The following is a 24763-nucleotide window of genomic DNA, read 5'->3' as shown; positions in this document are numbered from 1 at the left end:
ATTTCATAATGATCCCATTTTTTCATTCATTTCAGGAGCTGCTGACTGCTGAGTTTTGGACACTGTGATGGAAAATCCTGGTAAGAAAATATATAATTTGTAGTTTTAATACTATGAGTTTGTCTTACTTTTTCAGTTCCGTTGTGCTCGATAAAAAAAAATCATCAAATATAAAAAAATCCAAAAAACACAAACTTTGATCTATTTTTTTTTATTTTTTTTTTTTTATACCTTTGCAGTAAAGGTATGAAACACATTTTTAGAAAACTTAGTATAATTTGAGGTTGAAACATCCCATCTGATTTAAATGTAGTGTATGCGTTGGCTGTAGTGAGACTGGTGTTATCTGACCCGTAGTATCATGATGACAGAAAGAGGTGAGTCAACAGACAAAGTGTTGCTGTCCATTAAGGGGTTGGGCCTGTGACGCATTGTTCTGTTGACACTGCAGCTATCTGATTGGCCCTCGCCCAGAGGACACACCTGTAGGTTAGCAGAGCTGCCGGTTTCTCTTGCTGTCACTCGTGGCCTTGTGTCTATTTCACCGCTGCCCTCGATCATTGACAGACCTCTACGCACACCACGTCTACACTCCTGTACTAGCCCAGAGGATCTTTGTTTCTAGGCTGTAGTGTATTTGCGACATCTGTGGGAAAATACCTGGGATGGCTGTTCAGTCTGAATATATTCGTGAGTAAACCTGCTTTCTATCTGTTGTTGGATATTTCAATTACTTTAAACTACTGTATAGTGTTCTTTTTTTGACTCGCAAAATAGCCTTTATTGAAATAATAGTTACACAATTATTGAAACAATATTGAAAGGAAATGATCAGTTATTGCTTTGCTTCATTGATATACCAAGACAGGACATGGCATAGCCTCACGATCACTTTATAGGCAACAGGGCCATGACAGGAACAGATTAAGGAAGCTTGATCTACTCATCCCTGCCTGGTCCTGCTGTGACCAAGCAGTAAAAATAAACTGGACTTCCTCCTTGTCCTTTTTCTAAAAGTGATGTGTTTAGGACAAGAAGACATGGCTGTTGGGCAACTAGAACACGTCCTTGTATTTTGATCCGAAAGTCATCTAGCATGTTTGCTCCTGTTACGTCATATTTGAATGACACATTATGATAGTATTTGTGTGAGTCATGTTTTTCTTCAGCTTCATGTTCCCATGTTGAGAGTGGATTGTTTACAAGCCTGAAAATAAATGTTTGTCTCTATCTGCTGCTGCTCCTTGGAAAAAAGGATTTCAGTACCACGATGAGTCATAAATTAGAGGATGTCGTAGGTTGTGATCCCTATCTGTTTATTGCTGATTTCCTGGATTATTGTCCTAATTACCGTCTGTTTACCAAAAGGCTGGTCATGCATTCCACACATTCCTGCGTCAGAGTTGTGCTCTCATGCTGTAGCTTTAATTGGGCTGTAGAGGGAGCAGCAGTGATGGAGCATATTATGAAGTCAGCTTCTTACAATGGATTGAATGTCCTGAAAACGCAGGTATAGCTCACTCTATCATTACTTACCTTTTTCAGCTACAAATTAAGATCCCAAAAGCAGTAGCATGATTTTTCTCAAGGCTAAATTTAATGGAAAGATTTATATTTTTCTATCGGCCAACATTTAGTCCACTTCAATCGAATCTCTGGTGCGGTTCAACCCCTGGTGTGGTTTGTTTGGGCAGTTGTGAACGCAGTAATCGTACTCTGGTGCGGACCAAAACAACTGGTCTGAGACCGCTTGCAAGAGGTGGTCTTGGACCGTTTCCAAGCAAACCAAAACACTAAATGCCTGCGCTGGCATTTGTTGAGATGGACACAGGTAAACGACAGGTTGACATGAGTAAGAGAGGACTGACCTGGACTTCTGCAGAAGCCCGATGTTTGATTGACCTCCGGGTCGAAGAACATAAATGGTAACGTTTATAAAGTCATTCGAGATAAGCTGGAGGAGAAGTGACGAGTCGAAGTGATAAAACTATCAAAGTCCACGAGTCATTGCATAGAAGTGGCAGCTCTCAAGACAAAAAGAAGATCAATTTGCTCCTTCGTACACGCTCCTCAGCGAATTTGTTTTTTTTAATTTGGTCATCTTTAATTTGTGCACTTTGAAATCAAACCAGATTAAATAGAAAACAAACCAAAAGTATCAATTTCACTCTGATTTGGATGAGCCAAACTGATTATGACTGGTCAAAGTGCCTTTAATTTCAATCCAATTTATGAGAAACAGGTTCTATTCTGACTATATTTTCTTAAATGTCATAAACCTGTGGGAATGGCTTTAACTACAGATCTAAATTCTCTGTACATCACAAGAAAGAGACATTAATGTTATCTCCCTGTCATGAAAAGGTTATTACACTTTTGAGAGGACTTGGATCACTTTCTATAAACCAAGTTCTGTCTCATTAGCAGTAGAATAGACGGTTAACATCATTTTTTATCGACATTGATATGCAACGCGGACCTCCTCTAACTCCCAAACACTGATTATAACCTAATCACACAGTGCTCTGATAGAAATGTTCAGACACAGACGGCCTGGCTGCCCTGTTTGGGTCCTTAATGGGGTTTCATACTTTAATTTAAGATATTCATTCTTCTGTTACAAAAAGATTGAGAGAGATTCAGTATGTAAAAGTAAAGAGCAGATGTTTACAGTAAAGGTTTTTTATGAATTTGTCTCATTTTTAAAGACACAATTCCAAATTTATATTACTAAAACCAATGGCAATTAAGTTGTCATAAAAACATTCATAAACATATATATAGTCAAAGGAAGCCGGTGTAGCTGTGAAACAGAGTTACTACCATCTAATCAAAGTGTTATCAGCTTGCACATGCATTTCATAGTTTAAAAGGACAAACCCTGGAGAGTCATAGGACACCGCCGGCGTGTCACTTCCTCTTCTCTGGCTTTGAGCTCCACCTTGGCCCGGCTCACCTTCCACTTCTCGAGTTACCTCACCCTGCAGAGCCTGCCCCTCGCCCTTCAGGGAGTAGTGTTTTGTCAGTCTGTGAAATGGTGCTAGTGGGGGTGGTGGGGGGGCCCACGGCATCGCAAATCCCTCAAGGCTTGATAGCGGTACTGGCCAAACCTCAAAGCTCGCCTGCTGTGAACTTTGCCCCTGAAAAATGTGCTCTCAGGAATGAACGGCATCTGCTGGATTACCTTATTGGCGTACCTTATTTATGAAGTCAGAGCTCCAAGAAGGGAGGGACTTAGGAACTTAGCGAGTGTTTGTGTTTTAAAGCGATAGAAGGAGGGAGGACGGGAGGGAGAGACCAAATCACACAGGCTGAAGGGAGGGGGAGTGCAAGACTATAGAGACAAGAGAGACTAAACAACGCAAGAGAGCAGTCAAGACAGTCTTGAGTTACAGGAGCTCTATGTGTAGTTGGAGGAGAGCGAGGTGGCTTTAGGTTTTCCTCTCCTGCCTCGGGAGAGGCAGGGCCCGGCAGGCCAGCGGGGATAGGAGCCGTAGCATGGGACACAGTGCTAGCAGTGAGACAGTGGCCCAGCAACCAGACCAACACAACACGGGTGAGTCTGAGACCGGAGGCTCAGCACTAAATGGTTGCTGTGAACATGTTGACTAGTTAGATTTAGATGAGGAAACAACCCAGTGAAGGCGGGCAAGTTTTGCATTTGTGCAGAATATGTAGCCAACAAGAGGATACTGTATGCAGCTGTTTTTGAAGTAGAGAGGAACTGGATGGCGGCAGGCACAGACAGGTATAGAAGAATGCATGCAGATGGAATGTGGTGATTGTGAAATGTAGAAACAAACTTCTCTCTGTCTGCACTCAGCGCTCCATCTCCCCGTGGAGGCTCTGAAAAACAAGATATGGGGGTACAAGGCACCAGCTGACACCAGCTCTTCCCATGTGGATCTGTTTTTAATTTTTTTTTATTTACTTGGCTTTTCAATTAGTGAACCTTAAAGCCCCCGGCCTCTCTGGTTCAGCCAGTAACAGTTCAAACCTTTAGAACCTGTTTTTGCCGTCAAAAGGAGGATTCTCTGTCATGATCGATTTTACACGCTACGATTCCTCTTAATAATACAGCTAGCAGCTATTAGAAAAACCAACATCTATGTAACACATCCCTCACTCACCTCCTGTCTCTCCAGGGATGTCACAAGAACAAATATTGCGCTACCAAGTCAATGCCAAAATACTGAAAATGCGACGATACTCGTTTTTCTACAGTACCGCAGGTACCATATGTACCGTCAGGGCTCGAGACTAACTGCGTCCCGTTGTCCCAGGGCCAATACAAAATGTGTTTGGGACGCAGTAAAATCACTATCAACGTACCCTGTTTTTTCCCTGATAATGCTACATCCAAAACAAACAAATCCATGTTGAAATCGGCAGGAAAGAGCTAGTTAACGTTATCTGTTAGCTCCGTGCAGGACCCCGCTGTTTAACAGCTGCTAACCTCCTGACGATTTTAACACGGGAGGTGCCATTGACTGTATTATGATGTGTTCAGGCGCTATTCAGTAAAAATTAGAAAAACAATACTTAAAAATTACAATACATATCGAATCGGCACCTAAGTGTTGTGATAGTATCGAATCAGAGATAGCTGTATATATTAAGCGAAGGTACATTTTAACGTTATCATAATGTGTTCAAATATAAACCTAAAAAATTGTTTTTGACGAGAACTTGACTAAATCTAGTTGTGCAACAATGGTGCTGACCATGGATGTAAATTTCTAATATCGTGACATCCCTGTCTGTCTTCTCTTTTCTGCATTACATCACAACCTTTAATTTGCTGACACTAAGCCATTGGTGATTGCCTGCTGTTAGTTGAACCAGCAAGGAACCAGTGTCCTGTTGACTTGTAATTCCTTGGATCAATATTTGCTTTATATTTTAAGGTAGGGCTTCTGGTCAAACACTTCTCAACACTCTTGCCTAAATGAAACAAGTAACATGCAAAATGTATTTTTGGCTCTGGTGAACTATTTAGTGTAGTTGGTGTCACAAATGTCACGTGATTGACGTGAGTCATGTGGACAGCTTGACCAGTGGACTGCAGGGTATTGCATCAGCGCTTTTAGTTGGTAGTCTTTTGAGTTTGACTGGCTGAACATTTACAGAAGCCTGTGTCGTTACTACCGTTTTGTTTACACAAGCTTTCCTGTTTAAAGTCGTTTTATGAAAGCACACCTGAGGCCTGGGTGTTAAGTGTTTGGTCTGAGCATTCTATGATTTTTCTCCTCTTGACTATGTTTCACCTCCTCTGTTAGGGGTCGGTGCCTTTAATTCCCTGGTGGTTCTGTGAAAAACAGCCGTTTGTGATTGTCAAGCTCTACTGTACAAGGTCACCACATCACACTTTGATTCTGTTGCAGCCAAGCATGTCAGTGTTCTCCCAGTTCACTGCCACCCCACCCCTCCCAGTTTAACACCCACTGCTTGTCTGAGTAATATGTCAGGAATAGCTGTGGGGGTCGGTGCACTGCACAGAGTTCACTGACCTCTGTACGCCTGCATTTCAGCGTGGGATTTTACAAATACTGTAGTCCATACAGTGGGTAGATACAAAATGGTTTTAACATTTTATGGAGGAGTTTTTCATGAACAAACATGGTTGCAAAAGTTAACGAGCACTTGGATATGCGTGTTTTATCTGTGACTAAACGGTAGAGCTGGGACGATACACCTACACCTTTTCCCTCACAAAATAGTGGTATTTTATTTGTAATTTATAAGGGACATGTTCCGTTTGTTAAGATCTTATTTTGAAAACCGGATGTAGTCACACGTGTATACTTACACTAACTTCGCCAAGTCCGTTACTAGCTTTCCCCGTCAGCTCCGTTCTCTTTATACATCCATGGTCAGCTCCAATACATTTACGTAAATGTCAGTTTATGGGTGCTCTACAGTTGTAGCATCGACTGATTTGGCCACAGAGATGAGAGTGACGGCTGGTTTGATCGTGCGTTAGCGCAATATGATAACTTTTCCTGTCCACGACAGAGTTATCATGCAGCTTTAGCCGGGATGTCTAGCTCTGCTTTTCCTGGCAATGCGTATGTGTAGTGTTTACCACTTTGGATTTAAAATGCGAGGGTGCAGGTCGTACCTACAGCCGTTTTCTAATTTCTTGTTTCGGCTGGCTGAGGCCGGCTGCGGTTTGTTTTGGTGACGAATACGGAACTGATATGACGTCACGCTACTCAGAATACAACAGTAAAATCGAATGCCAGAATCAATATATTTGCTTCATTTGAGTCTGTGCGGATGTAGAAGGAAGTTAACTGCTTTTATTGTTTTAGTTTGAGTAACATGACGTCATATCCGTTCCGTATCCTTCAACCAAAATAAACCGCAGCCGGCCGCAGCGAGCAGAAAGTAGAAAACAGCGGAAGGCCCAACACTTTGGGTTTCACACATTGCAGGTAAAGCAGAGCTAGACGTCATGGCTAAAACTGCATGCTAAATCTGTCATGGACAGGAAACGTTGAACTGTAGCCCACAAATTACATTTATCAAGTTGAAACTAAAATAAGCTTCCCCATTCTCTTGACAACAGACTTGAGTCTTAGTATTATTTTTTGTTTTATTTAAGAACTTAAGCATATCTTGGAGTTTATGGGGGAGTTGTAACTCTGTTGATTAAAATTTGGCAGATCAGTTTTGTCATAGATATTGCAAGAAAGAACAGTAGAGGAAGCGGTAGCTATGAGCTGGTTACATTAAGAGCTGCAGGACAGAGGCTTACTACAGTCTGGGTCACGCTATCCTATCTGACATATAGAAACTACACGTATTTTGTCCGCAGCAAGAGCTGACGGTGCCGAATCAGACCGCATCTGATTCGGCACCGTCAGCTCTTATATTCCTGATTGATCAAATTCTAGTTGCTGATTAATAAATCATGCATTAATCCTTAACATCTCCATTCAATATACAAAAAAGCCTGATGTCCTGAGCTTTCCTTTCTGCCTCAGGATACTGGCTACATTTATCTCCGACCTTGAAAAACTCATCCACAAGGTATCGGGTTTTATAGCGATTGTAAAAGGTAACGATCCATTTTTAATCTCTCAGTGCAACATGTGTGTGACAGCCCTGTAGCATATCATATCAGTCAGTGTCTGTTTGATAAGACAGGTTTCCCCCTCCTCTGTCAGATGTTGTTCAGCTGAAATCTGTCAGTTATGGTGTTGCTGGAAAGAAAACAGCGATCCCATTTTTCACCTCATTTTTCATCGTTTCTCATGTCTTCCCTCTTCCAACCCAGTTTGCCTCCACTGTTTATGTTGGTTGTCCCCATTAATTAATTGACTGATGACTGGTTTGATACTTAAATTATATTGTGTTAAGTGCAGATAGCTGACAGTTAATAATCTAATTATATTGTTTGGATTATAAAAGAAGTAATTTAGGTAATAACAGTTTACCTTTCCCCTACAACAGCATCACTAGTGCAGTCAGTGATGATCATTTAATGATTAATGATGAATTAATGATGATAGTGCAGTGTGTTTCTGAGAAATGTTTGCTGAGTCTGTCCTTGTAGTATTTGTGAACAAACAACCCAAGATGAGGAAGAACTCTGGGTACATGATTACCAGAAAAATGCACACTGTAGTTTATTTGGACAGTTGAAAGATGAGCGAACCCTGCGGGGAAAAGTCATCCTTTTTTCTTTTGGTATACTCTATAACAGGGGTTCTCAAACTTTTTTTGGGGCCATGGACTCCTTACAGGGGAGAATATAATCCAAGGACCCCGCTTAATCGTAACACCGATCACACTTTCTACCATTGGAACTATTTGTATTCTAAAACCTAAATACTTCACACCTGTTTCATAGTGATAAACAGAAACACATTTCAATTTTAATCATGTTAATACCACTTATATACTTTTGTAGATATGCACTTTTTAATAATGCAGCACAATTTTATCATTTATAGCAAATTATTTTGCGGACCCCTTGATCCCTGGACCCCACTTTGAGAGTCGCTGCTCTAAAATACAAATTTGTGTGATTTAAAAAAATAAATATTTTTATTTTTATATTGCACTGACTGAAGTCAGGCCGGTATTTATTTGCACCTGTTAACGTTAAAACATTTTTGGAGGAATTTTAGTTTTAATGTTTTGTAAGTGTTGTCTCATGTGACGCAGTAGCTTTTGTTTGTATGGAAGTTCCAATTAAAAGACACAAATAATCAAATGTGATGAAATATGGTATAATTATTTAAAACCATTTTTTTAAATGAATTTTTAAATTACTGTATTGTTATATATCGTTACTGTGATATAAAATTACATATTTCGTCATAGAAGATTTTGGCCATATCACCCATCCCTAACTGTCAATATTAAAAATAAATCATCACTTGGATTCATGTCACCCTATCGCACACATTCCTCTCCCCATCACTCACGCTCACTGTAACGGCTCTAATGAGAAAAATCCCCCTCCCTCCTGCCTGCACATAAACTAAAGGCCCTCTTCAGGGCTCTATGTTCACTGCCATGCTACACAGTGTTGTGTAGCCATACGACTCATCCCCTAAGAATTATAATAGTGGTTTCACACCCAGTTATTGCTGTTTTAGGATTTTCAATAGCACATCACCTACTTAGGAATTCTGAGTCATGGTTTCTGTTTCAGCTGTGTGCTTATTTGTTTAGTTTTTACTTTGCTTAGGGCGCAGTGTGGTCCAGGCGTTATTTCCCTTTTCTTTTTTTTTTGCCATCATGACAATAAGTGTTCAAGTAAATAGTAGTCACAGACCACTAGCAGCTGTCATCCGGATGTGGGCATTTAGTGAGACTGAAGGTTAAATTCCGTTGTGCCCAATTTGTAATAGAGGCTTGCCTAGAACTCTGTGGTAAGCCTAAATAATATCTGGGTTTGTCAACATAGTAGGGACTTATCAGTTACATTCCTATGAGCACAATGAACTGTTCTGTTCTGCAAAAGAAAATATGTGTATATCCAATGTGTGTTCAGCTATAAATGCTGAACGTTTTTATTGAAATGTTTTTGTTTTTTCAGCCACGCTCTTTTTAAATGTGTAACTGACGTGCGACTGTTCACATATTGATCTCTTTGTGTGTTACGTTGTTTGCATTGATTGCTTTGGCCTTGTGGGAGCATAGAGACCAATTACCCCTGGCAAAATGAGTGAAATCCCTCTTTAAGATATTTTCTACAAGTCAATCTCTGAGTCAATTGTTGTTTGCCACTGTCATGTTCACGCAGACGATGAGGTCGACCTGCAACACAGCACAACAGGGGGCGAAGAAGGAAACTCTGGTGGTGGATCACCTCCAACCAAACGCAAAGGCAAGTTCTCCAAAATGGGAAGGATCTTCAAGCCCTGGAAATGGAGAAAGAAGAAACCAAGTGAGAAGTTCACTGAAACATCGATAGGTATGCTGGGAACAAGGGCTTATTATTTTGGATGTGTTAATTTAAGCTTTTAAGAGTTCTTTATATATGCTGTTTCTTTTTTTCAGCCTTGGAAAGAAGGATTTCTGTTAGAAAAAGTCGTCAGGAGCTGGTTGCCAGAGGGGTTTTAAAGGATATCTCAGAAAACGGTAGGTCGAGCTTTAGTTGTTTTTTGTTAAAGAATATTCTACGGATGAATTGGCTCCATTTTTGATGACACTAACTGTATTTCACTGCTTGTGTCTTCATGGTACAGAGAGCAATGATGTTAACCACTCCAAAGCTCCACCAGTGAAAAATGGGCACCCTGTACCAATGGACGTGGACAGGATGTCGGAACCAGCGGGGCGAGTGTCTCGAGGGGAATCTGACATCAAGGTGAATCCCGCCAGGCTGCCCTTAGTGGAGGAACGTCGTGGCAGAGCGGCGTCCGATGCCTCCCGAAGTAACCGTGCACCTCTGGATGTGGACTCTCACGCACGGCTTTCTGTGGAGGTAGACAAACGATTCCGACTGCCGTCAGATGTTGATAAGAGAGGAGGGTCGCTACCCCGAGGACCTCCACAAGATGATAGATACCGCAGAGAAGAGAGGAGAGATGGAAAAGATGACAGGGAGGACAGGGGGAGGAAGAACAGAGAAGACATGGAAAGAAGGGACGGGCGAGAGGAAAAGGAAAGGGATGGGGGAGTCGACCGGAAAGAAAGGCGAGAATGGAGAGATGACAGAGAGAAGAGAGATGAAAGAACAGATAGAGACAATAGGGAAAGGAAAGATCATGAGGAGAGGGAAAGGAAGGATCGGGACGAGAGGGAGCGCAAAGATCGCGACGAGAAAGAACGGGGAGATCGTGATGAGAAAGAGCGCAGAGATCGGGATGAGAAAGAGCGCAGAGATCGTGATGCGAGAGAGAGCAGAGAGACCAGAGATCGCGATGAGAAGGAGCGCAGAGATCGTGACACGAGAGAGAGCAGAGAGAGCAGAGATCGCGATGAGAAAGAGCGCAGAGATCGCGACGCGAGAGAGAGCAGAGATCGCGACGAGAGAGAGCGCAGAGATAGGGATGAGAGGAGAGACAGGGAGGATAAGGAACGCAGGGAGCGTGATGATAGAGAAAGGAGGGACGACAGGGACAAAGACAAGGATCGGCGGCCGGAGAGGGAAAGGAGAGATGAAGACAGGGAGAGGAAAGACGTGCGAGGAGAAAGAGATGACAGAGATAGGAGAGATGACCGAGACCGGCGAGAAGACAGAGATAGGAGGGAGGATAGGGACAGACGGGATGACTGGGCCAAGAGGAATGAAAGAGAGCGACGGGATGAGAAGGAGAGGAGAGAAAAGCCAGAGCCTGTCAGGCCTGTCTCTGAGATGGACCTGCGGCCTCCTCTACAGAAAAGCTCCTCAGAGGAAAACAAGAGGGTTCGCCCGGCCTCCGAGGCCGACAAGAGGACCACCCTGCCCAGATATAGCCCGGCTCCAGAGTTCAGAGAACGCTCAGGTAAGATCTCTCTCTTGTGTTGAAGTATACTGGCTAACCTTGACTGTGTTTTTCTACTTTTCAACCTGCCAGTTTGTGACATTATCTCAGTCGTAGTGTTACCAAAGGAAGTCGAGAAAAATCAAGAAGTCACATTATCTTGGACAGTTGATTGTAACTGATTGAGGCACACAATCTTGACCCTATCATCATCATCATGCAGATAGAACTATATCTGCTGAAAAAAATATCTTTAGCTCCTGTAAATATATGCGTTTCTGCTGGTCCTGGTAAAGTGTTTTTAAATTTAAACCTGCAGTAGGCAGAATGTTTTTGGCATTATTGGGCAAAAATTCCATAATAACCTTTCAGCATATTGTAATTCAAGTGTTCTGAGAGATAACTAGACTTCTGCACCTCCTCATGGCTCTGTTTTCAGGCTTTAAAAAATCTAGCCCGTGACGGGAGACTTTGTCCAATCACAGGTCATTTCAGAGAGAGAGCGTTCCTTTTGGCTGTTCATTCAACGGAAGCAGCTGTCAATCACTCGTGAACTCCGACCAAGCGGTCAAACTAGGCGGCGCTGATCAAATATGAATTAATATTCTGTTACTGTAATGCCTATTTCTCTCCTCAAATGTTTTCAGAAACATCTTGTAGTTAGCTGTGAAATGATAAAGAGTGCTCCGGCTGGTGGGCGGTGCTTGGTATTTCCTCAACTGATCTCAACATGACGGCCGGGTCACAAACTTTCTCATTTTACAGCTAAACGGTACACTACAAGATGACTCTGAAAACATTTTATGCCCGATATAGGCATTACAATAACAGAACAGAAGAGTAGAGAAGATGAGACATTTTCAGAATAGAAATGACAAGATCTCTTTTAAGAGTGTGTTTTTGTCAAAGTCTCCTCCTTTTGCAAGTTTCCATTAAATACACAATACGTGTTCTTATGAATTAGCCTCCGCCTGGAGTTTGAGATGTGAATGTCTTTTATTATACACTGTATTATTCACCAGTGTCAGTACATGAAACATTTCTGTCATGTTTGTTTTTGTTGTGTCAGTTTGACATGTGAGCTAATATGCAGACGTCCTGTCTCGTGGGTACTGCAAACCATTTTCCGAGTAAATAGTCAGTGAATGTTTTGCTATGATGAAATACCAACGTGTGCAAACCAAAGTCTCCTGATGGTGCTGTTAAGGCATTTTGGGTAAATGATTGAACTATAATTCAGACAGGGGTTGAAAGCCTCAACAAGCTGAAACACTAACTATCAAGCTCTGATACATGAAAAGAGGGAAGAATATATCTGTGCGTCTTTGATCTTTATCCGTGTTTGCTGTGTGTGAATTTTAGATCGTCTGATTCATGTTACTTCTCATCCACTAATAACATCTGCTTTAGAACTGCACGATAATGGGGAAAAAACGACATTTCAATATATATTGCAATATGAAAAAATACAAAGATTTTCACCTACAATTTTTTCATTTTAACATCAAACTGGTGCATTTTGATAGCACAATTAAGATGCTAGATTTATAAACAATGTTGTGCTCTAGTAAACAATTTAATCATAAACTCATTGGTTGTTTAGGTATGAATAGTGATGTCAGCAAAAAGTCACACCCACAAAGCATGGTAAACAAGACGGGGTCTGTGTTTCAAGACGGTTCGGATGGGTTGCCGACATTGCTGTAGACCCGCCCTGGTTGACAATCGCGCCGTGTCCCCGTCCCTCCTCCAAAGGGAGAGAGGGTGCAGCGGACACAAGTTCACGGTAAACGGTAAACATTTTAAACATGAGTTTATGGTCTCAATAGCTAGTTTGAAGTCTTCTTCAATACAGCATGATGTTCATTTCGTAAATGATGGTCCCATTTAGAGTCAAATAGACCATAAAGCAGGGGATGCTTTAGGGCGTGGCTATCTTGTGATTGACAGGTCGCTACCACGGCGTTGTCCGGTCTGGGAGTTGTTTGTGTGTCTTCGTCTACAACTTTAACCCTTTCACAGTGTGTTTTCAGTTCATGAAAGTTAATTGTAACATTTTGGTCGCCTAAAAAATGTCTTATTCAGTTTTCGGTTGTACTTAGCTCCACCCTTTTGTGTTACTTCTGGATGCAAAAGACCAAGATGGCGACGGCCAAAATGTCGAACTCGAGGCTTAAAAACGCCAAATTTCTAATGTACAGTTTATGGTTGCGGCGCACCGCAAGGAGAGGAAATTCGCACACCGAGGAGAGGATCCTCCCACACTGAGTCTGACCTAAAAATATATACGGTTCATTATGAAACTGTGGCGGCCCGGGCCTACTTAGACTGTAATTAATGGGAAACATTGGAAGTGTAAAATGAGAACCATGTGACTTTTTCTTTTGTATCCAGCAGCAAAAAAGTTGTAGCATGACGCGTTTGAGTTAATTTGCCGACATCACACGTCCTGCAATGTTACTATTGCGCATGTGCTCGTTGCAATATCGATGCTGAAACAATATATCGTACAGCCTTAAAAAGTTCACTAACACTTCAGCTTTTTCTTCACTGTTTTACTGTATGTGATGACGCTTACATGTCTCCCTTGTTTACCATAGAGTAGAGCAACAGTAGAAACCTTGTTTCCTTCAATGTCTGTGTTTGTGTGTGTACCCCCTCTGTAGAGTCCGCTGCTGTCCGCTTCGCCCCTGACCCTCGTCCAGCACAAGACTCTCAGCAGGAACCTCCCCCACCCAGACAAGCTCTGCTTCCCCCTAAATTTCTCACTGAGTCCGGCAGGAGTCCAACCCCCTCCTCTTCTTCATCCTCATCCTCCTCCTCCTCTTCCTCCTCCTCCCCTCCTGCTGTAGCTGTTGCCAAGCCCCCAAGGACAGTCTCCCTAATAGTTGAGGACCCATCTCGATCCCCGCTCCTCCCTTCCTCAGCTGACTCTGACATGCCGCCCCCTGTCCCTCCCCACGCCAAGCAGCCTCCCGTCCCTCCACCCAAACCCACCAACCGCATCAGCAACCCTGCACTGCTTGGTGAGTTTTTTTAGGCGTCTGCGTCTGCAGTTTTATAGGACACACATAAAATCAGCCTCTGTCTATAAATAGCTGTGATTTGTGTTATACTTCAAACCTCCAAAATGGAGTGTTGAAGGATTTTAATAAGTCCCAGTGAAACTGTGAATTCAATCTTTGAGAAACAGTGGTATCATTGCTCTTTCAAATGCTGGATTTAAACAACCATCTCCACAGAGGGCCATTAACCGCTTGGCCATTCTAGCATCCACCCAAAATACTGGTGCAGTGTTTGCCACTAGTTGAAAAATGTATTGGTGTTTGGATTCATGTACCTGTGGGATGCTCTGACGCTGACACTTGGAAGTTAGCAGCCTGTTTCACCAGCAATGTGAAAGTTCATGCTGTAGTAGTGTGAACATAGTGGAGGAGTTGAGCTATAACCTAATAAGCTATTAAAAACAGGTTGCACCATACAGGCTAGTTAAAAGATCAGGTGTGTAGTTATTAACAGTCGTCATGGTTAGAGAGATCCGAGAGAAGTTTTACTTCAATATTTACACTGGGAGCACATTGCCTGTGACAGATTACATCTCTTTACATTCATCATGACACCGACATCCACACTTGCATATAATCACACCCATGTGAAGTTTGACAAACAAACCAGAAGGGTTGTACAGAATAGTTCGAAGCTTCATTCAGAAAGTTGACATTCAAATTTAGAAATGCATGTCTATTTATTATGTTTAAATCGGGTACTTCTGCACACACAAATCACTTTTTCCATGATATTCATTCTGTAGCGGTGCACAGTGATCATTGATATCCTCTGCTCTTGTGTTTCAAAGAAGTGTGGGGATTACCCTCTCCACACACACGTAGCAGAGCAAGTGAAGTGAAGATAATGTTGTCACTACTGAGTACAAACAGGGTCTGTATTGAATAGGGTTGGGCATTTATAGCTAAAATACTATTCAATAATAATCACTGGGAACTGTTCGATCAAACAGGTTTATTTCTACCAAATTGTTGGAATAGTGGAAAGACCAACCAAGACGGAAAGACACACCTGCACCGACGGAAAGAGACGAACTGAACATGCCACACACATTTTACTGGCACCTGGTAGCAACGTTACTACGAAACAGCGCCTACGACATTTAATTAAAGGGAAAATATATATTTTCAAGACCAGATGGTAGTCGCATAAACTATTTCATTTTTTTTATTTAATGACTATCCAAAAATTCGAAAATCATGACCCTTCCCTAGTAGTGAATCGTATTATACTATTTGTAGAATTAGATTCCAGTGGCGGCTGCGTAGGATTGTTTCCGACACTTGTGATCCAAACATTTCCAAATAACGCCAGAGCGTTGTTGAGTCCAAAAGTCAAAAGTTATTGAAAAGAGTAATTTAACTCGAACTCCTTTAATTCGACGAATCACTTTGTTGAAACTGAAGATTTTGTTTGAGGATTTTTTATCTTATGACATCATAAAATATGACGACAGACATTCAAAACTTCATTTGAAAACCTCAGTAGAAATTTTGAATGTAAAAATTCAGTGCAGCCCTACAAACAAATGCACATACGCTGTTGCTGAGAAATAAGCAATAATGTTTCTTTATGTTCTTTATTAATAATAATATTTAGCTTTGTGCAGTGACTTATTTTCCAGTTTTGCTATAATGTACCTGGATTACAATTCAATTACCGACACTACATTTAATAAATATTTGTTATATTATTTATTCAATCCAAAGGCCCACCCTAACATAACTGACTTAAGTATATACATTAATTAAATACAGTTTGTTCCCTTCATGTGTAACATAAAGTTATTCCATATTCCTTTATAATCTCGTTTTTTTTTTGCATCTTTTTAATAACATTATCTCACAGGATGTCATTTTAATTAAGTAGAGATGGTGCAACTGAACAAAGTGGTTAATTCAGTGGGAAAAAAACTATCTACAACGTAGCAGTTAGTGTTAGGATCAAACTTCTGCAGGTGCATAACAGCAGTGCACTTATGACCTCACTTCTTTTCATTATTTTCAGCCTGAAAAATTCTTGTAGATCTCTTTCATTCAAACAGAAAAACTGTTGTGAGGTGTCAGTTGAAGTCGGGATTTACGCGGTATATTGGGTGTGCAAGGTTTGTTCTCGCACCTACTTCAAAGAGTGGCTGTTGTGATTTATGACAGACGTAATCATCTTTGGTTAGTGTGTGATTTAAAGAGGTGAGGAAGACACTGTAGGTGGAGCAAGATATTCTTTGAAAGTATATTATGTCAAAAAGCCGAATGCAGAAAGTAGTTATTCATCTTTGAGTCAGAGGAAGTTATTGACAACTATATTTCAGCTATAGTTTGTCTTGGATTTTTAGAATTCCTTTTCAAAGAGACTAAAAGTTGTGAATATGCTGCTGTTAACAACATCCACAAGTACTGACAGTAATACCTTGAGTCTTTCCCAGATCCAACTTTAGCAGCGTCTCACGATGGGGCTGCGGGTTCGTTGCTGTGCAGGTTGTTTTCCAATGTGTTGCTAGTGTGCAGTCTCTGTGTGTGTGCAGCCACCAGTCTCTGAAGAGAGGACACGCACCGGCTTGTCTTTGCATCATTTATGTATTGCCAGCAGCACTTCCCTGGAGTTTTGATAGACACTGATTAGCTTTTAGTATCTCATATTCTTTGTCCCAGCATGCCACAGCTGCCCTTGTTTACAGCCCATCCCGGCACTGTCTCTTTCAAACAGTGTCACATTCCACTACCATTTGTTCGGGAGGTTTCTATATATATATATATATGATCCTACATTTCATTTCACAGTCTTCCATTTCACAGTCTGTGCAGAGTAGCTTGCCTTATTGGCTGTCTGAGATTACATTTGTAATGGACAGTGTATTGGACTGTTGAAACTTTGTGCAGGCAATCCCCATAGAACACATCTTCTGTTTTCTATTTGTCCCCTTTAAGTTTATATTACATGTTGTCAGTTATGTTTTCTCACAAGAAAGTTTTTTTATGTTGAATACATCTTAGGGATTGTTACTGACACACTGAGTGGGACATTTTACAGTTGAAAAATCAACTTGTCAGTGCGCCCTGGTTGAAAAACACCCTAAAAGTGACTACTTTGGCATTTCCGTACTGCAATTATATGTTGCTTATCGACTGACATATACACCGATACGAAAATCTGCAACAAGCTGATATCGGACAATTTATCGGTTCAGCTCTAATAGAGATGAACAAGCTGGAACAAGGGGAAAATTGGGTTTCCCTGTGATTCATTCCCTGAAAGAGAACTGATTACCGTGATGAATGAGCAGGAATGTCAGAAAAACGTTAAAACGAGACTATGTGTTAATGGGGTTAACATCGCACTGCTGTGGTACTTTATGTAACCAGAATAATCAACATAAGTATTTCTTATCTTGTGCTCAGAGTTATTTCCCCACAGAGGATGGATGTATGCTCTGCTTCTGGCGAGTGTCAAACCAAAACAAACATTATTCGAAAACCTCCCTCTTGTATTTCCCTTCCAGCTCGGAATGTAAACCCAGCTCTCTCCCTCACATCTCCACTCATTTTTGCCAGCTTCCTCATTGAACAGGGGCTCTAAGGTCAGGCAGCCCTGTTACTGGACCAGCTGGAGACGCCAGAGCGAGCTCGGCCTCTACCTCTCTCTACCTGTGTACCTGCGGCACAGAGCTGTCCAGACCTGCTCAGGTACCCAGCAGAGCGACAGGTCTCAATCCATCTTAACAGAGCCTGCAGACTATTCGCATCGATTCACCCCCCTCACAACAAATGGAGTGACTCACTACAGTTTAACACCAGTAATGCATTGATCGCATGTGTATTGCAGCTATAACTTAACTGCCATGAAAAACAATGCATGGAAATTAGATGAACATCTAGAGTGCATTGAATGTGTGTTGATCCCATTGGATGTTCATTACAGACAGTTGTGTGTTAATATGTGTGTGTCATCCGCCTCCACTGACTCAACAACCAGCTCGGCAGTAACAAAACATCTTCTTTTCTCCGCACCTAAAGCTGTTATTGACACATTTGCCTTTTTGCTTGTTTTTTGTTAATGAAACTTACCTTCACCCTCCTACAGACTGTCTGAATGTGCATCTTCATGCTCTGCCTGCAGGTTTATGTTTGTGAGCATCCTTCTATATGGCATGTATTGATTTCTGTTGTTTGTTTTCTAACAGCTGAGCTCTCACAGCCTGGCAGTGGTGTCATCATAGTGCCAGCACCCGCTAGACGCTCGCCACCGACGCCACCAAAGAGGATGACCCCGGTCACAAAGCGCCATTCCGTGGACCCTTCCCCTTCCAGTCAGGACCCAGAGTCTCCCACCGCTGACCCAGCTTCCGCCCCTGTACCGACGCCCCCTGCTGTCCTTAAATTAGATAGCAATGAGGACAAGACAAATGCAGCAGCTCCTCAGATCTCCATTGAGTCTCTGCCTTCGCCGCCGTCCCACATACCTCCATCTCCTCCCAGGGTTCAGTCACTCCTGCCACCCAGCACCTCCTCCTCTTCCTCTTCCTCCTCCTCTTCCGGTCCCGTGCCCACTGTGCAAACCGATCCCCCCAGCCCGACCACCGAGCCTCCCAGCCAGCCTCCGGCCATCCCCCTACACATCCTCATCCAGAGAGCTCTGGCCAGCCCAAGTCCAGCTCAGGCCAATCCAGACGGCTCCCAGAGGGCCCACTCACTACTGTTTGAGTCTCCCCCAGATTTCCTCACTGAGGCGGGGGGTAACTCGCGTAACTCTTGCCCCATCACCATCGAACCTCTCAGGCTGTAAGTGTCCCACATGCTGTACATTACATTCTTGTATAACAAAATATCATTACTAGGACTGTCAAAGTTAACACGATAATAACGCAAATTTGTTTTAAAGCCACTAATTTCTTTACCGCATTAAAGAAACATGTGATTTTTAAGGTTGCAGCAGGCTCAGTTTTAAAGCTAGAGTGAAGATACTGACATCATATGAAACTAGAAAACCTAATGAATGGTACCAACCATGTCATACTAGCTAGTTGCGAAGAAGGTTAAATAATGCTCCAAACTTACGCTAAATTTTGGCGAGGAAAAACTGTCATGGCAATTTTCAAAGGGGTCCCTTGACCTCTGACCTCAAGATATGTGAATGTAAATGGGTTCTATGGGTACCCACGAGTCTCCCCTTTACAGACATGGCCACTTTATGATAATCACATACAGTTTGGGGCAAGTCATAGTCAAGTCAGCACACTGACACACTGACAGCTGTTGTTGCATGTTGGCCTTGAGTTTGTAGTTTTATTTATACATAGCAAATGTGCTTAGATTAATTATCCAATGATCAGTCACAGGACAAAACAAAGTGAGTAATTACTCAGCAAATAACAGGGAACCATGTTTAAGAGACAGAACAAGCCTATGTTAATCTGCCCATGTGGCACCATCATCATTGTAGAAGATGAGCAATACCAACAAAGAAAGTCCAAGTTTCGAATAGGCTGCTACAGCCATAGTATTTGAGCAAATCTGTCACGCAAATAGGACACATCATTTTCTTTTCTCTTCAAATCAACTCAGCCAGGGGTTATTTGATTGAAATAGACAGGCCCCAGTGCCAGATATATTGGATTGCTCTCTTAATTAATTTATTTAGATGTTCAATAAATTATTTGAATTGAATTTGCAAGACACAACAGGAAACTCAAAGCTATCATTTGACATTGAATGTTATTGGGTTTGTTATACTCAGTAATATGTACTTGAAATGGGGCAGAGCAAATCCAATTAAAAAAAGACATGAGTTTCCTGGGCTGTTGACCTGAAGGTAGTCTGTCGCTACCAGCAGCAGAGCAGCACTCCTCAGTGAGTCAAATAATAATCATGTAGTGAAACTGCTTTGTTAATCTCTCCTGCAAACAATTGAGCTTTATACCCTCACCTGGCAAAAGGGTTGCAAATTGCCTGCAACTGTAATCAATGGTACTCGGCTGCATACCAGATTAGAACACTGTGGCTACGAGGAGCCTAAAGTATTGCAGTTTATTCTCACACTTAGACATAAACGACTGAATCTGAGCACCTTCAGCTCCCTCACAGCTGCATTTGTTAACAGGCCAGAAGACGATGACTTTGACATGGAGGAGGAGATGCGGAAGCTTCATCCTCCGAGGCCTTCTCGCCAGCCGGAGCTGGAGCCGCGCAGCAGGAGGGTTTTGGTTGGAGACCTCAGAGTGAGTGTCATCCCCGAGGACGGAGGCCCCGGGGACAGTGAGGAGGAATCTGACTCTGACGGCCCCATCCTGTACAGAGACGACGACGATGACGACGACGAGGAAGGCCCACCAAGTAAGTCCTCGCTTATACTGCTACATTAAAGTCATATAGGAGGGACGGTAGATACACGTTAAAAATACCACTTCACTTTCCAGAGTGTGAAAACTACTTGGAAATAACTTTTTAAGTCGTTTGAAAGTAGTTCAGGTAGTTAGTCTTTTAATTAGAGCTGCACAATATATATATATCTTTTATTTGTATCGCAATATCAACTTAATACGCAATAAACACGTTGCAAAAGGCAGTGATATTGCACTTTTTTGAGTTAGTTGAAAGAGTATCAGCAGAAAACTGCACTTTGAAATGTAACTATCATTCTTTTTTATTGGTGTCTTTTGTGTTCAACGTTGGAAATCATTTCTTTTTATTTTTTTAGTTCAACAAGCAATGTGTTGTATTTTAAACTAGAAAACCTAAGGAATCAATTGGTACCATGTCATACCACCTTGTTGAGAAAGAGGTTAAATAACGCTCCAAATTTACGCTCAATTTTGTCGAGGAAAAACTATCATAGCCATTTTCAAAGGGGTCCCTTGACCTGAAAATGAACAGATAAAAAATGTGCGATTAATCGTGACTGACAGCCCTAATTTTATCAGAATACTGAAGGCAGCAGAAAGGCAGAACTCAGTACACTTTAATATCTGTTTATTTATTGCAATATCCAACAAGGTTATATCTTTTATATCTTGTTATACTTGAGAGTGCCTGAAGACCTTTGTTTTCTACATCCATGTTATTTAAGAAAAGACTGAAAATAATCAGTGTTTTCCGTCTGTGAGCTTAAAGTGGAACAGTTTTAACCTTCAAAAAGTTTGAACGCAAATATTTTGATATTTGATTAATCATTGACTACATTTACATGCAAACTAATACTCAAATATGATGATATTCTGAATTTGATACAGGTCATGTAGACAGCATAATCTGTTTAGATATTCTGAATTAGGCCACTTTCCGATTAAAACATGTGGGATATGCCGATATTATTCAGGTTTTAGCAGCATTCTTTGGACATGCATACAGCACATTCAGAATATGCGTCTCAATTGGAGTTTTTACGTCAGTTTGCGACACACAGCCACTTGCCTGTTTACGTCCAGCTCTGTGCATTGTACACAAACCAGCTAGCTGACAGTTTGCAGAGATGCTTACCCAAAAGAAAAGCCCACATTTCTGGTCAGAAGGAGAAACACATATACTTTTAAACATCATGAAAGACTTGGATATCAACAGGTTTTTGGATATGTGAGAAAATATTGCAACGCCGACCTTTTCAAGAAGTTGGTTGAAGGAATGAAAGAGGGAGGCTGTGTTCACACGGTCGAACACGTCCACCACCAGTTAATCAGAGTATGAACGGCTGCATGTAAACAGGAATATTAGAGGAATATTCATTTTCATTAGTTTAGTACAGTTTAGTACAAATATTGTCTTTTTCAGAATAAGGGCATGTAAACATAGTCATTGTTCACTTCCTTGTTGCAGCTTGTGAAATGTGACAATCCTCACTGCTTTTCTTTGTCATTTTGACAGCAACTGAAATATCTTTGGGTTTTGGACTGCTGGGCAAAAAGCTATTTGAGGATTGGACTCTAATAGAAGACTATCAAAATCTTCCGGGCCCCATTTCCCCAAAGCATCTTATGGCTAAGAGGATCGTAAAATCCATCTCCCCAGCCTTCTTAAGCTTAAGAGGTGTTTCCCAAAAGCAGCTAAAGACACTCTTAGAAATTAGATTAACGAGGGCCTCTTACACACTTGTACGAGGCTAAGAGCGTCTTAAGAAGCTCCAGGATTTTTGTTAGTTTTTAAGTCTATCATGACACCAAAGAACGTATATTGCTAAGAAGTGAATGTCAATTATACGTTCCATTGCAACGCCATCGCCCTGCAGCAGACCTCCGCCTCCGCCATTGTGGACTGTAATCGAGTCAGCTACCATAATCAGTAAACAGTAAAACGTCCGCTTACAAAGTGCCGTGCAAAAGTAAAACAAAATTATTTCTATTCTATTATCATAATTTGAATGTCTCTACCGAAATGGCCTGTGTTGAACAATACAAATATTATAAATATGCATACTATTATAACTATTTACTTACTTACTTATTTATTTACCTTTTTTTGCCCGGACGCTTCCCAGAGGAGCATAAAGTGAGCGATGGACATAAATGGAAGTTAGAAAAATGCAAAACACAGATTTTGAGAGCAATTTTATTTTAATGACAAGGACCTCCAAAATCTACATCCAATACACCACAGACCATGGATGTATAAGTGGTTGTGTCCTGTGCTTTTGCCCTGCGTGTTATTAAATAGCCTACAACTACATTATGTTCTGTTTATGTCATGCTTCTACCACTACTAGCTACTGGCCGATAGCCGGTTGTTTGGGAACAGAGACGTTAATACATCTACCACAGTACACGCTTACAATATACAGCCCATGGGTGTATTATAAGATAATAAAAGTGATGAATTACAGCCAATATATCCATTATTACAGCCACATACAGCTAGCAGGAAGCTGGCAGAACCAGATATGTCATATGAGCGTGCAGGGCGGTGCGGTCCCGTGGGTCTGATGCTCGTTCATTATGCCGAGGAAAATAACTCTGGATTAGTGAATTTTACGACTTTTAGGACATAAGGATTTAAATGAGGGCTATTTAAGTGTTCGTACTGTGAAGTTGATTTACCTAAAAAAAAAATGATTCTGTGATTTACAGAATTCTCTTTATACATTCATGGCTATGGACTCGCTGTCGTTTTCATTTCAAAATTGCGGCAGCGCCATCTAGCAGCCGTTGTCAAAACAGCACCGGAGTTTCACCTCTTTGCTTCTACACCCTTTGATGAAACTGACATTCTTTGTTAAGTGATGCTTGATCTAAAATGAGTGATAATGTTTAAATGATAAAATATGTATGCGTGTATAACTAAATGGGTCATATGTGTGTGCACAGGTGGGCTGGCGAGTCGTGTGAGGAGGAAGGACACGTTGGCGCTGAAGCTGGAGAGAGACAGGGAGAGAGAGGAAAGGGACGATCAGGAGAACCACGACATGAGTTGGCAGAACAGGGAGCAGTGGATGGCAGTGAGGAACAAGATCAGCTCGGCACTGACACGGTAAAGGCCTCGCATCATATCAGCTAACAGATGCGCATGAGGATGATATATTGCCGTATTGTAAAAATTGGACGTGGCAAGTCAAAGTCATTCATCTCTGATATAATGGCTGATACAGTTTGACAGATTTCATGCATTATTTATAGTGTAATTAATGTTGTGTGTCATGGAAATCCCTTCTCAAGACAAAATGTGTTCCTTTTAAAGAAGCCATATCAGCCTTTTAAAAAATGAGAGAAGTCAGCAGTGTTTTTTTGTCTCCAGGCGGCTGAGTCAGAGACCATCAGCAGATGAGCTGGAGCAGAGGAACATCCTTCAAGGTAAGACTCTCCCTCCCTCCATCTATCGCTCTCCATTCAGGTGTGTTTATTTTGCATTCAGTTCCTCTCCACCACAAGGTCAAAAAGCACGCGCTTCATTTTTCCTTGAAATCAATAGTCTTCATTGGTCATCCATCCACATAACATAATGTGTTTGTTTTCCTTCCTGCCTCAGGCATATTGATAGTCACTTAACACACAGCAGCTCGTACAATATTGGTGGTGCCTTCACTTTATTAAGATATTGTCTCTGATTTGAATTATAGTTCTCCGGGGGCCAGATGCATAAACCATGCATACGCACCGAAACCCCCACACATGAACTGGTATTAATATAGAAGAAGACTGTGTGCAGTCAGAATGTGGGCGACTCATGCATACTTGCATGTTTTTCATAGTGTGATATAGTAACGGGGAGATGGAAAAATAAAGTGAGGGACTGAATCAAATGTGCATCCAATATTCTTTTAGACTGTCTCTGAGTGTGTCTACACACTCAGCAGTTTCAGTTATGGTGGCACATTGTAATGACTCTTATATGCCCAGATGTGTTGTTCTTTTCCCTAATTTCATCACTTTCCCGTGATCTTTTCAGTTGATCCTTTATTGTGAAGCACTTCGAAAAGTCTGTTTTGATATTAATGCTAAATAATTACTAGTTGCAGTCCTGACATTTGATGATGATGAATGATTTACTGACTACTAATGTGCTGTAAAAAGTGCAGCTCTCCGCCATGGCCAGGTGTCCGTATATTAGAAGTGTGCCTGTACCGGTTCATTAGCACTTATACTGATCCATGAGGCGGATTAGGTAGCAGCCATGTGATGGATTCACATTAAGTACAAGTTTTCTGTTTGGATACTACAAACTGAAAGTTAAAGTGTCTGAACACAGAGTTAGCAGATGTCAGATTTCACACACACGAGACGAGGGAGTTGACAGACAAGACGATGGCGGATGATTTGGTGTCAAAGCGGAAAAACTAAGTTAAAGATCAAA

General features: G+C 41.6%; 1 protein-coding gene across 7 annotated transcripts in view; it reads left to right on the top strand.

Annotated features, from left to right (window-relative positions):
- phactr4a (phosphatase and actin regulator 4a) overlaps nucleotides 1-24763 on the top strand; it is a 40825-nt gene that overhangs the window by 12266 nt on the left and 3796 nt on the right. For 2 of the 7 annotated variants that reach the window (XM_074614434.1, XM_074614435.1), the window contains 10 exons: nucleotides 36-80; nucleotides 9263-9433; nucleotides 9520-9600; nucleotides 9708-10949; nucleotides 13595-13954; nucleotides 17546-17677; nucleotides 18175-18772; nucleotides 20091-20323; nucleotides 23281-23443; nucleotides 23708-23763. In XM_074614434.1, the coding sequence (XP_074470535.1) occupies nucleotides 68-80; nucleotides 9263-9433; nucleotides 9520-9600; nucleotides 9708-10949; nucleotides 13595-13954; nucleotides 17546-17677; nucleotides 18175-18772; nucleotides 20091-20323; nucleotides 23281-23443; nucleotides 23708-23763 (3049 nt within the window). In that variant the 5' untranslated portion in view covers nucleotides 36-67. Of the gene's footprint in view, nucleotides 1-35; nucleotides 81-544; nucleotides 691-3359; nucleotides 3557-9262; nucleotides 9434-9519; nucleotides 9601-9707; nucleotides 10950-13594; nucleotides 13955-17545; nucleotides 17678-18174; nucleotides 18773-20090; nucleotides 20324-23280; nucleotides 23444-23707; nucleotides 23764-24763 lie in introns of those variants that run through there. The other 5 variants (XM_074614433.1, XM_074614432.1, XM_074614437.1 and 2 more) reach the window with 5 other exon arrangements.

The sequence above is a fragment of the Sebastes fasciatus genome, chromosome 17 (genome assembly GCF_043250625.1).
Source record: "Sebastes fasciatus isolate fSebFas1 chromosome 17, fSebFas1.pri, whole genome shotgun sequence".
Taxonomy (NCBI): domain Eukaryota; kingdom Metazoa; phylum Chordata; class Actinopteri; order Perciformes; family Sebastidae; genus Sebastes; species Sebastes fasciatus.
This window is presented reverse-complemented; position numbering and strand designations above follow the sequence as displayed.